Raw genomic sequence first — 13,789 nt, 5'->3', positions numbered from 1 at the left:
GCCGAATTTCGGGAACTCTACCGGCGGGAATGAAGCGAGCCGAGGCGGATTCAATGACCTTGCGGAAAGCACGCTCCCCTTGGCTGGCATCAGTCGGGATAGGGAGGGCAGCAAAGCGATTTTCTGTACAAGATTTGTATTCGTCCCGCTTTCCTTTTTTAAAGGTTATGAAAGTGCGTTTTTCTGTGACGATGAAGTCAGCGGTACGCTCGAGCGAAATAAGTATAGGCAGGTGGTTGGATGCCAATGTTACCATCGGCTGCTAGTTGACGCAGTTTACGAGTTCTGCGCTCACGATTGATATATCCGGCGAACTGTGACAGCTTCCTACCATACGTGTGGAGGCGTCTCCATTTATTGTGAAGAACGTCGTTTCTTCTATTTGATCCGCCAACATCTCACCCCTACTGTCCGCCCGCAAGTTCGAATGCCATAGATCGTGATGGGCATTGAAATCGCCTAATGCGATTGTTGCCAGTGAGTAAAGCGCTGATATTAGGGCGGTATCCACTGGGGCAACAGGTGCCACGAGGGATGTAGATGCTGATGATTTATAGTTTTGCATCGCCTGACCGGACAGATAAGCCTTGACGTTCTAAGACACTGTCCCTGCGGCCGATATCGGGATCAAATATATGATATTGCACAGAGTGGTGTGTGATAAACGCGACGGCGCCTCCATTTCAGCTCTCGCAATCTGGCGTAGACTACGGGACGCCCTAGGGCGTGAACAGCAAGGAGCCACAAAAGATTAATAGAAGTTACGTGGACGTCTGGTTTTGGGATCTAGCCCAGAACAACAGGTCCGATGCAACCATCCCTTACACGAGACACACTGACAAGAGTATGACCGAACTAAAAAGATTCTTTTCCGGCAGATGCAGCAAAACCATTTCTCTGGACCGGGGTCAGGAGACGGTGCTGGATTGGGTTTGATACCTTCCCGGAGCAAGAGAATATGGAGCCGTCCCGCTGCAAGGAGCTGCTGGGAGGATGACAATTTGTGGGAGGGACGCAACAAATTAAATGGGTTACACTGAAATGACAGTCCTTGGTCGGGAAAAATTCCGAGTCGCTCCGCTACATAGAACCGACTGCCTTGGGAAGCGCACATTACTTTGTAAGTGGTAATGGGCATTTCTTAACTTTTCCCCCAAGTACTGCCAGCAAGAGATTTGAGGATTTTATTACGACTCTGGATTTTAGGTACAGTTGCGGCTGCATGCTCACCAAAATATAGATCCTGATCAAACGTCACACCCAAGATTTTGGGGTGTAGGACAGTCCGTAGCGTAGTGACATAGACGTGGATGTTCAAAATGGTCGACATTTGGGAAGTCCATGTTGTAAACAAGGTCGCCGATGATTTAGTCGGTGATAATGTCAGGTTTCGCGAGGTGAAAAAACTGGAGAGATTAGGGAGGTAGTCGTTTATTTTGTTGCAAAGCTTATCGATCTGTGGGCCTGGGCCTGTGTTCATTATTGTGCTGTCATCGGTGCAGGAAACGACAGTAACTCCTTCTGGTGGCGAAGGTAGCTTTGATATGTAGAAGTTAAACAAAAGTGGGGATATGACACCACCCTGTTGCACCCCTTGTTTAATTCTTCTTGGTTTTGAGGTTGCGTTTCTATGCGGATGCCAGCTGGCCACCCAGATAATTTGCGGTCCACCTTTTAAGACATGGAGGAAGGGTAGCCCCTTCCAGGTCTTGCTGTAACGTGCCATGGTTGACCGTATCAAAAGCTTTTGATAGGTCTAGCGCAACGAGTATTGTGCTATGGTGGGGGTTTTGATTTAAACCGCAATTTATCTGGGTGCTAATGGCATTTAGCGCGGTGGTGGTGGTATGAAGTTTTCTTTTCTGTTGTCGAGGTCATAATGATCAGCTGTTGTCTGAAAATGCGCAGCGGAACTTTTGGTAACGCCTTAATATTTTGAAAAGCCCAGATCTATGGAGTAACATAAGGCTGAACAGTACAACCACTTTATGATCATCTGTTCCTCCTTTGAGCTTGATCGGCACGTATTCGACTCGCCATCATCATCATCACTGATTGGCTCTCTACTCTCTAGGCGATTTGGCGTTGCGTAGCGAATCATGACAATTATGCCGGCTTCACGAAAATTGACGCTAATTGGTAGCACTAAGACAAATCAAATGTTCTTCACCTCTCTCCTCCGCTGCAAAATATGGGTGCGCATAGCAGTACTTCTAGGGGCTTTAATATAATATTTCGATATCGTCCGCGATTCCACGCCATACATTGGGGTAGATATAATAAGATACTAATAGAGCGTATTTTTGGTTGTCGGCAGAGGGATTTACTTTTCAGTTGCGTTTTCAGACCAAAGATGCACTTGTTGACACAAATGCTTCTCTATGTTTACCGCATGTATTAAGTCATAATATTTCGGATAAAAAGTGCGTCCATTTTGGACGTCGATCATAATAATCGGGTTATATTTTGAAAAGAATTTTTATAGAAGAAAGAGCTTGAGCTATTGCGCTTCCTTAAGGATACGTTTCTCATAGCTGCTTTGACATAGCTACTAAGCTGCAGATCGAAAAGATTAAAGCTTCCCGATTAATCGGTAGGCAAATGAATACCATTCACCACTATACAGTCCTGCTTTCGAATAGCAATGTGAAAACCACAACTGTCACCTACCTTAGACATTTTACTCTCGAAGGCCACATTATCTTTGATATTTTGACTTTCCATAACATCCTGCTGTTGCACCCAATTATTCACCATTGGAGACGGCGTAGGAGGTATCTCGGTCGTAGTCGTGGTACGGGCGGTGGTTGAGGTGCGTACAAATTCCTGACGTAACTTAGCTGCCAACATGGCACGATGCTCAGCTTTCATTTGTTGCTCGCGCACGTAAATTGCATGTTTAATCGTGTCCACAGTCACATTAGCAGCAGCTGCCAACTCCTCCACCGTTACATCCTTCAAATCGAATTTTGGTTCCTCAAACTGTAAATAATTTGGATGTGTATGCAAAACGCGGTCCTCAGCTTGTGTAATCGACTTTGTGACTGCAGTTAAACGTGCAACAGAGTTGGGCATTGCTTGAAAAACTGGCACGGCAATCGGCTCTGAGACGGTTGGATTGGCAACATGGAATGTGCGATTAGAGTTCTGTAATAATATATTGAAGTTGTTAAAATTTAGATATAAACAAATAGGATATTTAACTCACAGCTGACTGATTGTAACTCTCTATTAATTTGTTATTGTGTCGTACGCGTGGATTTGGTGCATCTACGGCGACACTTGTGCGTCGCTGTGCAAATTGTGCTGGTGGCACAGTTGCTGTCTTTGGTATGGGACGAAAAGCGGGCACACCTAACGGCAGTGGACGTGCTTCGGTCATAAGCTGTGTCGGCGCGACTTGACGTTTAAGACTTTCTCTATATGCGACATTGTAGTTGGTGGAAGCGCGTCCTCCAATGCGTTTATCAGGAATGGGATGTTGTATGGGCTGAATAAAATTCTGTGTAAAATCAGGACATAGCACAAGGATTTCATATATATTCAACAACATTCATCAGTTTTTAAATTTACCGTTTGTTTTGTGGCAGGTAATATACCTACAACATTGGGTGGTGGTCCATTTCTATTGCTGATGGCACGCCTACGCTCCGGTTCACCTTCAACATTGCCCAATGATTCTCCGAAGCCCAATTCATCACCCAAACTGAAACCTAAATTTAAGAAAGAAAAAGAGTATGTGACTTAAAAAGGAGTCCGGTATCGTAATAAAAGTTAAACTAGCTAGTCCGTAAGGACTTCATAGAAGGGAACAAAAATCCAGAATATTAATCTCCATATAATAGTCACTATAAAATCCTAAAAACAACTCATAAACAGTACCAAAAACGATTTGGAAAAGTTCCGAATTTATACCCAAACAAAAGCAAATGATAAAAACAATGTGTCGGAGATAGTTCATTTTGTTTTCGTAATATTCCGACAAAGTATGCATATTGATTTACATACATATATTGGAACTATTTTCCGTCATCCATTGTCATATTTGGTTGTAACAAATTTGTATAGATATGAGAGAAAAACGTTCCAATATACATCATCTGCAGATAGCTGGAAAATAATCGCGAATGGTCCCGAAAGGGCCCCTTTACGAAATTTCAATCAATGCCGAAATCCGAAAGGTCTTGTAGATGCCGTCGGAGTTGATGTAAAACATAAATGTCCCACCTCGCAAATTTGTAGAAAAAATTAGAAGGACCACGACGCATATTGAAAGAGAAGCTCGTCTTAAATTTCTATAGAGGTGTATTGCGCCTTCCATTTTTTAGTACTGTAATTATATTTAAAGCAATTCCTTAATGGTCTCAAAATGGTCACTAAAACCATTCGGAGGCTAGCCCGAATTGGTGTTAAATTATACCGAAGTATTTCCAAAACGATCCCTTTAATAATCCCAAAATAGTACCGAGCACCTTATATAGTTTCAAAGTGGTCCCAGATTAGTACCGAAACAATTCGAAAAGCAATTTCGAAATAGTTGCAAGAAAATTTTTCGAAACGGTCCCGGTACAGTCCCCTAGTTATCCTAAAAACAAACTCGAAACTATAATAACTCCGAAATAGTACCGGCACGATTCCGAAATGATGTCGAAATAAAAGCTAGTCAGCAATATTCCCCAGATAGTTTCCAAAAGGCCGCCGCGGTATGATCCGCCTACAACATCTGGGTTCAAACCCCGGCTAAAGCAACATCAAAATTTTAGAAAAAAGACTTTTCAATTAGAAAAGGGGTTTTCTAATCGGGATAAGGAAAGGACACTACGCAAATCAGAGAAGTAGCTCGTCATAACTCTTACCGAAGGTATATCGCACCAAGTATTTATTTTGGATTTGAGATAGTTCTGGAATGGCAAGCAGATAGTGCCTAAATGATCTTGAAACAGTTCTGCAGCTGTCCTAAGTAGTTGATATCTAGTCCATTTGGGAACCCTGCTGTACTTCTTTGGACCACTAATCGGAATACTTCGAATGCCAAATATAACTAGCAGAAGAAGAAGAAAATGAAGCGTGCAATTTTTGCTTAATTATTTATGATTTTACCGTCCGTTAATATGGTTTTCCGTTTAAAATCTTGAAGTCATTGACATTGGCATAGATACATAAATAACATAGCAGTGGTTATAAATTATTATCTTCGCTTATGGTTTAATGAGATTTTTGTGTTTCAGTTATTTTTATTAACTTGTTTTATTTGCAATATACAAACCGCATTTGCTAATTAAATTAAAAATTGATTTACTAATTAAATTATAGAGTAGCAGTCAAATAGTGGTCGCTAAAGAAAAAATGGGCTAAATGAGTCCATAGCGTTACCGGAAGTTTGCTCAACGACCAAACTGAAAAACCCTATCAGAAGCCAGATTATTAAGCAACTCCATCCTCTTGGTAAATACTAAACGCTTTCTAGGAGCTTTGGTAATTTAAAAACATGTGACGCCAGAAAGTAGTGTCCAGTCAGAATACCCATCATGAGCCTACAGTCTCGTCTTTTCAATGATACGAGTAACTTTCTTGGCCTAAGGTGGAAATACCTGCACATGATCTTCGACGTTCCGCAGCGCCGCGCCTGGCTTCACGCCATGTGTAACTATCGCCTCTTTTTAATCTCGGCCTACCTTACATGCTTCGAGTGATGTGCCCTATTTAGCTAGGTCATCCGCTTTTTCATTTCCATCTATTCCCATATGCCCAGGGAACCAATATAAATGTCTATTTCTCTGTATCCCGAATCTTTTCAGAGATTGCTTACTCTCTAACACACTTTTAGATCTTGTGCTATGAAAGATTATTATCTTAATTGCTGCTTGGCTGTCAATGTAAAAATTGACGCGGCTGCAGTTTTATATGTTTTCCTGCAGTGTTTCTACGCCTGAAAAACGCCGCAGTGTTCTTGCAGCTTGTAGTATCAGCGCAGTATACCGCAGGCCCTACTCCGTCTACTACTATGGAACCATCGATGCAAATGTGTATCGCCTTCACTGCCATTTAATGTCCTTGCGCCAACCTTCCACCTCTATTGTGGCTCAAAGAGACCAACCGAAGCATAGCTGGGGAAAATGGAAGTTCGTTCGTCCAATATTTGATGACGCCTTACTTTTATAGGCATATGGTCTGCGCTCAAGCTGTCCCAAGGCATTGGGTCTTGTTGCAGTTGTTAACTCAATTTTCTTCGATACCAATCCTAGGGATGGAATGTGCAGAATGACATACAGTGTAGCCTAAAGTACTGTTTTTTATGGCAGTCCACCATCCAAAGACTCCAAAGTATATGATAGGCTTTACAATCGTTGCCAATATCCAATGAGAGAGAGAGAATTCTTTTACATGAATAAATTGCTATAGCGGCACTCACTCTCTAATTCACGTTGATTTTCCACGACGTAGTTGTGTAGAACGATTCCCAAATATTGGGGACAAGATTTTTCCTGCAGGTTCATCTCCCGTTGCTTAGGCCTAGTCTAATTCGGGACCTTTTGTGATATATAGTAAAGAAGACCATACCCGTTTCCTTTGGACTAAGTATGTAAAAAGTTTAAAAAGTAAATGTTTTTAAATTTTAATTACTTAAGAAATTTGATATGATATGGGCTATTCAAAACTGTCATCAGCTAGTTTGTTCTTCCTTTCCAATTACTTATTTTCAATTACCAAGTTTAATTTTATTTAAAAGCAATAGTAACTATTCTGTTGATTAATTAATAATACAGGACGGTTATTCAATAATTTACCTAAACCAAAATGTGCTTTTAGGCCGCCCAAATTCCTTACACGAAATAGTCCAGATTTTTTGAAGTTACAATTGAGTATGAAACCAAATTCAGATTCAAAAACGCATGTCCCGCAAGCCAATCCTAAAAACAAACACAGAAAAAGGATATTTACAGAAAGTTTTGAAACACATTTTTTTTTTTAAAGAGGAAGGCAAAGTTAGTTTTCGCAGGAGTTATTTTTTTCGATACTACTTAGTTTATTTGGATAGTGTAGTATTTTTGTAATGAAATACGGACAGATAGTGTAGATGGTATGTAGAGTTCTGAGATGATTACGGTTATTTTTTATTTACGAAAATGATTGTGATGAATTGAAAAGGTTTCTGTGTTGGCTTTTGAGATAAATTATTATTATAAAGTTCGTGATTAAATTTAAAAATATTTCTCAAAAAATAAATCCCAATTTTGTTTCATCTCATTAGGTATAAGAGGAAATACCGCAATGCTTGGTTTTAATTAGGTCAAACTGACTGAAATCAGAGGTAGAGGGCGGCCCCCACTCCGCTGGTAGGACCATGTGGAAAACGGTTTAAACTCCCTTGGTATGACCAAATGGCGCCGGTTGGCAGAGAGAAAAAGCTACTGGCGCGCCTTTTTGGACGGCCATAACCTTTTAAACGGTTAAGCGCCAGTTAAGTAAATAAGACTGTCATAAAAAATTAACTCAAACTGAACCGCTGATCATTTAGGCCCGGTTTTTCGGTAGTTGGTTAAGCTTAGCTTAAACTAAGTTTGCTTAAACTCTAGCCAAATTTAAACGCCAGTTAAACTACTGAGCAGTTTTTCAGTCACAGTTTAAGGCCGCCTTTGGGGTAGGCTTTTTTGTACGGCAACATTGGTTTTTTATTATCTAGATAATTTGTATATACGAAAATAGCTGAATTTTTTTTATTATTATTTTATTTATTTAAAGGCGACACGAAATGAAAATGGTCGACTGGTAAAGTAAACCTACAAATGCATTTAACCATTCAAAATTATTCAGAGAGAATATCAAACTGTAAAATATCAGGTCAAATTAGAAAGTATTAGGCTATTTAACGCAGGAAGCGAACAAAGTTTAGGCGACATAGCGGTGAAAGAAAAGACACGTAGTGTCGCGACGTCCTAGCGGGAACAGCGAAATTAAACCGAGCTAATAATTTTGCTTACCCAACAAACATTTAAAAGATATTTCTCCAGAGATATATATATCTAGTTCCGGAGATGATATCCAACATCACTATCTAGTTATTCTTAAAGTAGATAGCTCTAAAGTTGATATCCAACTTCATTCTCCAGTCACTATCCAACCTTTGAGACATTTTTTAAAATTTATAGTTCTCGAGTTGATCTCCAACGTCATTAGCATTTTCAAATTATGACCCAACCTTTGAGAGATTTTGAGAAATTTACAGTTCTCAAATGAATATTCAACACGGCCACCGTGGTGTGATGGTAGCGTGCTCCGCCTACCACACCGTATGCCCTGGGTTCGCACCCCGGGCAAAGCAACATCAAAATTTTAGAAATAAGGTTTTTAAATTAGAAGAAAAATTTTTCTAAGCGGGGTCGCCCCTCGGCAGTGTTTGGCAAGCGCTCTGGGTGTATTTCTGCCATGAAAAGCTCTCAGTGAAAACCCATCTGCCTTGCAGATGCCGTTCGGAGTCGGCTTAAAAACATGTAGGTCCCGTCCGGCCAATTTGTAGGGAAAATCAAGAGGAGCACGACGCAAATTGGAAGAGAAGCTCGGCCTTAGATCTCTTCGGAGGTTATCGCGCCTTACATTTATTTTTATCTTTTTTATTCTCCAGTTGATATCCTACATTGGATACCGAGTTGAGGTGAAGTTGAAAAAAAATCTCCAAGGTGGTACCACCAAAGCCTACAGCTATTTATTGTAAGAAATAAACACCTGATTGATAGCAGTAATGAAGCGTAATTTATCAAAAATAAATTATATATATTTTATTTAATTTTCGTGAAAATACTGTAGTATTGGAATCTTACACTTGAGACCAGTCAAAGAACCACAAGTTGGGAACTATCACTTTTTCAACTTAAGTAATAGCATTTTTCGCTTTATAAAGAATTTCCTCTTTTGCTGAGTACACTATGATTCTCAGGTTGAGCCACTGTTAAGCAACAACTCTTGAGATTTTAGAAGCGTGCTTGTTATCAACATGAGCTCTAATGGTACTCAAGCCCAAATACTTGTTGGGTATTCGATGCCATTTCGAACAAACACAAATCACCGATAGGTTAACTAGAGTTGAACCCTGCCAGATTGGCCGCTTAAGCTCAGCTTAAACTTCAGTTCAAGTAGACTGAAAAACTGCAGAATAAGTTTAAGCGTAGTTTAACTAACAAACTGAGTGGAACTTGTACTGAAAAACCGGGCCTTAGTGTCAAAGGCGTTTCCATTATGTTATACGAGCCGGACCCGTGCGCATCTTGCGCAACAAATATAAAAGCCTCATATCAAATATCTACAGAAATCAGCTGTTCTATCAACCAAACATCTATAAACTTACTGCGCTCGCGCTGCCATCTGGCGAACGTTAGCAACTGCCGGTAATGCAGTGTTAGCTCTAATCAAATGTTCACAAGTGCCATAGTACATATAGATTTTTTTGTGTGCTCACAATCGTTTATTTTTAACAAATTATTTTAATAAAATATAGCTAAACAAAAGCACTACGACCAAAATTGCCCAAAGCTCGCTAATAATCCGAATTTTTACAATCAAAACTTTATTTACAGATTTGGATTCCAAATAAGAGCGAAAAAGGGACCTGTACATAAAGAAAGCAATTAGAAATAATTTTTAAGATAAGTGATTGGAAGTTGATAAAAAGGTTTTGACCTAAAATGTAGCATTCAATTATTTCACAACCTGTTTTATTATTTCCCATTGTCTCACATGCTGTGGCTTTGTAGAGGCGCCAGTTGGTAAACGAAAAAAAACAATGCCAAAGTATTGGCAAATGAAGTTTTAAAATACAATTCTTCATACCAGTGGGATTCCCTGTTTTCACTTGTTTGTCATTTCATTTGTCACTTCGTTGTCAATACGGACGAAAAACGCAGTTGACGGGAGTCAAGTTGTAGTCAAGTGAACAAGTAAAAACCGAGTATAAGCTGGAAACATTTATCAAACCCAATTTAACCTTATGAAAGGAAATCACTGAGTGATTGCTCTTGTGGACTACTAACGCACAATAAGTCCAGACGGTATAGCCATGCTCATGCTGAAAAACCTTGGCGATGAGCGAGTAAGCTACTTTACGCAAGTTTTCAACTTATCGTTGAAGTCCTTTGTAAGAAATGTATGTATTTTTAAATTCTTCTTTGCTGGATCACCACGGATGAAAACATGAAATATCGACCGGCATTTTATGTTGGATGCAAAGCCGAGTAAAAGCTCCGTCACATAAGCAGCTTGATAAGGAGACTTCGGATATTTTTATGGAGAACAGCATTTCCAGCGACAGACATAAAAAAGTAGCCAGCTTCCAACTTTTACTGCAAGCAAAGCATACGAATTTTTATTTATTTTTCTCACTCGTTGGTACTTTTCTAGTATTTTTCACAATTAAAAACTGAATTTTAGTAATTGAAAAGGAGACAATATATGTATGTTGGCAAGTATTTTTATTGTATATGGAGAATGTTTTTAGCAGTGCTTCGGGAAATTTTGTATGTGAATGTACAAAGCGAAATAAACTTCAACCGCCAAGTCTGAAGTTCCTTTATATTTACAAACGCAAGATCTTGCGTGATTGTGGCGAGGTCACTGGCATGCGTTCATGACAAATTTTATTGTGGCTCGGCCATAAGAAATGAATGGGCATGTGCATTGAAGTTTTGAAAAGAAGGGCGTAGTCTGAATAATCACTAAGCCGTGAGTAGCGGCTCAAAGCGCTAGACAAAAATATTCCCGCGGTAAGCTATGCCTATCGTAAGGAACGACTGAATTCCACAGACCAGAAGGTGCCTGTGTGGAAACAAATTGTTCTGGCAGTCGCACTAGTACAACATGGTACTAGTACCGGAGTGAGCTGGTCTAATATCCAGCAAAACACTGCCCACATCCGCAACATTCCCCTAAATCTACAGCTGCAACAACGAAAAACACAACATTGAGAATTCTTTTCATGAGATCACGATCGCGCTGCATTAATACTGCTTGTTGGCCCTGTAAAAACGCATAGCATGCCCCTATGAAAATGCCAACTTGCGTGTGTTATTAATTTTTCAAGCCATACCTGTGTCTTGGGCGAGATGGCAATATTTCTGTTCTACTTCCAAGTTCTTTGTTGATTTCTTGTAGCTGGCTAAAATATGGTCTAGGTCCCCCATATTTCAAAGGCTGGCAAGAGATCTAATGTATCTGCTAAGGACTTGAGACCAATTAGTCTCTCGTTGCTTCTTTAAAATCGAAAGGATTCTTAGGAACATCTTTGAATGAACATTGCATTACAATTTAAAAAAAGTAGTGGTGCCCCAGAACACCAGGAACGGTACGGGTAACGGGGTTGAGCGGCGCGACCGGGCAAAGGTATTAACTGGCTCAGTGTGGATAAGGCTTGCGGTCTCCTCGTGTTTATCTGTATGAAACGGCTGGGTTGGTAAATGACGGCTCTCATCGTAACGGATTACGGATTTGTCTGACAATTCCCCTGGAAGGCGGGCTAAATGAAGTAGTTGTTTGCTCCGATGTCCCGGTTTGTAACAGTTCAGCAAAAACTGTGGTCTTAGCTTCTTTATACTGAGCTTTGATTCTGGTCCAATTCCTTAAGAAAAGATCGTGTGCCAGAATTTTCGCATCGGAGAGGAGTGGGAATACAATCAATAGAAGAGTGTTCAGAGATGCGCCGCAATGGTGAGTTCTGTAGACTTTATTTTAAGTAATGGCAGTAAACCAAATTCAGCTGGACCTTGAAGGTAATGTGTGCTGAGTGGTTACCTACGCAGTATACCTGGCGATTTTTTCAGGGGTAAATTTTTGGACACGTTATATTGCAGGGCTATCTCGATATAGTGAAGCGGTGGGCGGAGCTGTGTGGATTGGCTGCCAATCCAAGCAAAACGGAACTAGTTTTTTATGAGGAGATATCAATACCTGCCTTCAGTAATATCCCGTTTTGAATTCTGCCAATCGGAAGTTTTTTATACGGTAGAAACTATACGAGGCAGATAGTTTTGTTGCAAATGAAATGTTGAGGAAAGGGCTAGGAAAACATCCGTTTATTTGTGCTGCTGTAGGAGCTCCCATTGACAAAAACTTTGCCTATACTCAAGCCTTAGAAGATGATACTCAGTTCAATGGACTTATCTGAAGTACCGCTGTGGTTTAACGCAAAGGAGCTGGCGAATATTACCAAAGTGTTGGTGTCCGGCGCTGGGTGGCTGAAATCAGCCGCGCTCTGAGTGCAAAAAAGGTGATGCAGAAAATTTAGTTTTTTCATCTGCCTTACTCTAGCTGAGGTTTGCGAAAAAGAATCAAGACTTTCGCATCATAAGCCATGTCGTCATCGCAGCATGTCGTCAATAAGGCAGCATAAGCTGGGTAGAAATGTTTATGGTACTACTTTCAATCGATCCCCAAAGAAATACTATGTGCTGAGCTATTAGCGCAATTCATTTGCCGTGGGCGTACTGAAGGGGCTGCAAAGTCTGAATGAGAGCAGTGAAGTCTATTCTTGGCTTAATTTGACGATTGGTCGATTGGATACCGTAAATCATCTTTATCATGAGTAGATTTTTTTTCAGTTTGAACTCAAATTACAACGCAGCCGTTGGGCATCAAAAAATCCAACAGAAAAATTACGTGTGTTACATAACATAACCACGACATTAGTTCTATCTTTTGACAGCTTCAGCCCTTAACGTAATGACAAAGTCAGGTAGCGAATAAAAACAAAAAGAAACAAGTAAGGAAGGCTAAGTTCGGGTGTAACCGAACATTACATACTCAGTTGAGAGCTATGGAGACAAAATAAGGGAAAATCACCATGTAGGAAAATGCACCTAGGGTGTCCCTGGAATGTGCTTGTATGACATGTGTATCAAATGGAAGGTATTAAATAGTATTTTAAGAGAGAGTAGGCCATAGTCCTATGGATGGACGCCATTTAGGGATATCGCCATAAAGGTGGACCAGGGCTGACTCTAGAATTTGTTTGTGCGATATCGGTATCAAATGAAAGGTGTTAATGAGTATTTTAAAAGGGAGTGATCCTTAGTTCCATAGGTGGACGCCTTTTCGAGATATCGCCATAAAGGTGGGCCAGGGGTGACTCTAGAATGTGCTTGTACGATATCGGTATCAAATGAAAGGTGTTAATGAGTATTTTAAAAGGGAGTGATCCTTAGTTCCATAGGTGGACGCCGTTTCCAGATATCGCCATAAAGGTGGACCAGGGGTGACTCTAGAATGCGTTTGTACGATATGGGTATGAAGTGAAAGGTAGTATTGAGTATTTTAAAAGGGAGGGATCCTTAGTTCTATATGTGGACGCCTTTTCGAGATATCGCCATAAAGGTGGGCCAGGGGTGACTCTAGAATGTGCTTGTACGATGTCGGTATCAAATGAAAGGTGTTAATGAGTATTTTAAAAGGGAGTGACCTTAGTTCCATAGGTGGACGCCTTTTCGAGATATCGCCATAAAGGTGGGCCAGGGGTGACTCTAGAATGTGCTTGTACGATATCGGTATCAAATGAAAGGTGTTAATGAGTATTTTAAAAGGGAGTGATCCTTAGTTCCATAGGTGGACGCCGTTTCCAGATATCGCCATAAAGGTGGGCCAGGGGTGACTCTAGAATGTGCTTGTACGATATCCGTATCAAATGAAAGGTGTTAATGAGTATTTTAAAAGGGAGTGATCCTTAGTTCCATAGGTGGACGCCGTTTCCAGATATCGCCATAAAGGTGGACCAGGGGTGACTCTAGAATGCGTTTGTACGATATGGGTA

General features: G+C 40.5%; 1 protein-coding gene across 6 annotated transcripts in view; it reads right to left on the bottom strand.

The window, feature by feature from the left end:
• The window catches only part of mtg (mind the gap), a 74,690-nt gene that overhangs the window by 5,873 nt on the left and 55,028 nt on the right, over positions 1-13,789 (bottom strand). The window contains exons 2-5 of one of the 6 annotated variants that reach the window (XM_067778318.1): positions 6,789-6,911; positions 3,574-3,713; positions 3,209-3,502; positions 2,671-3,147 (exon numbers count right to left, since the gene is read on the bottom strand). In XM_067778318.1, the coding sequence (XP_067634419.1) occupies positions 2,671-3,147; positions 3,209-3,502; positions 3,574-3,713; positions 6,789-6,911 (1,034 nt within the window). The remainder of the gene's footprint in view (positions 1-2,670; positions 3,148-3,208; positions 3,503-3,573; positions 3,714-6,788; positions 6,912-13,789) is intronic. The other 5 variants (XM_067778326.1, XM_067778334.1, XM_067778340.1 and 2 more) reach the window with 5 other exon arrangements.

Source organism: Eurosta solidaginis, chromosome 1, assembly GCF_040869045.1.
Source record: "Eurosta solidaginis isolate ZX-2024a chromosome 1, ASM4086904v1, whole genome shotgun sequence".
Taxonomy (NCBI): domain Eukaryota; kingdom Metazoa; phylum Arthropoda; class Insecta; order Diptera; family Tephritidae; genus Eurosta; species Eurosta solidaginis.
Note: the sequence above shows the minus strand (reverse complement) of the source record. Positions and strands in the feature narration are given on the sequence as shown.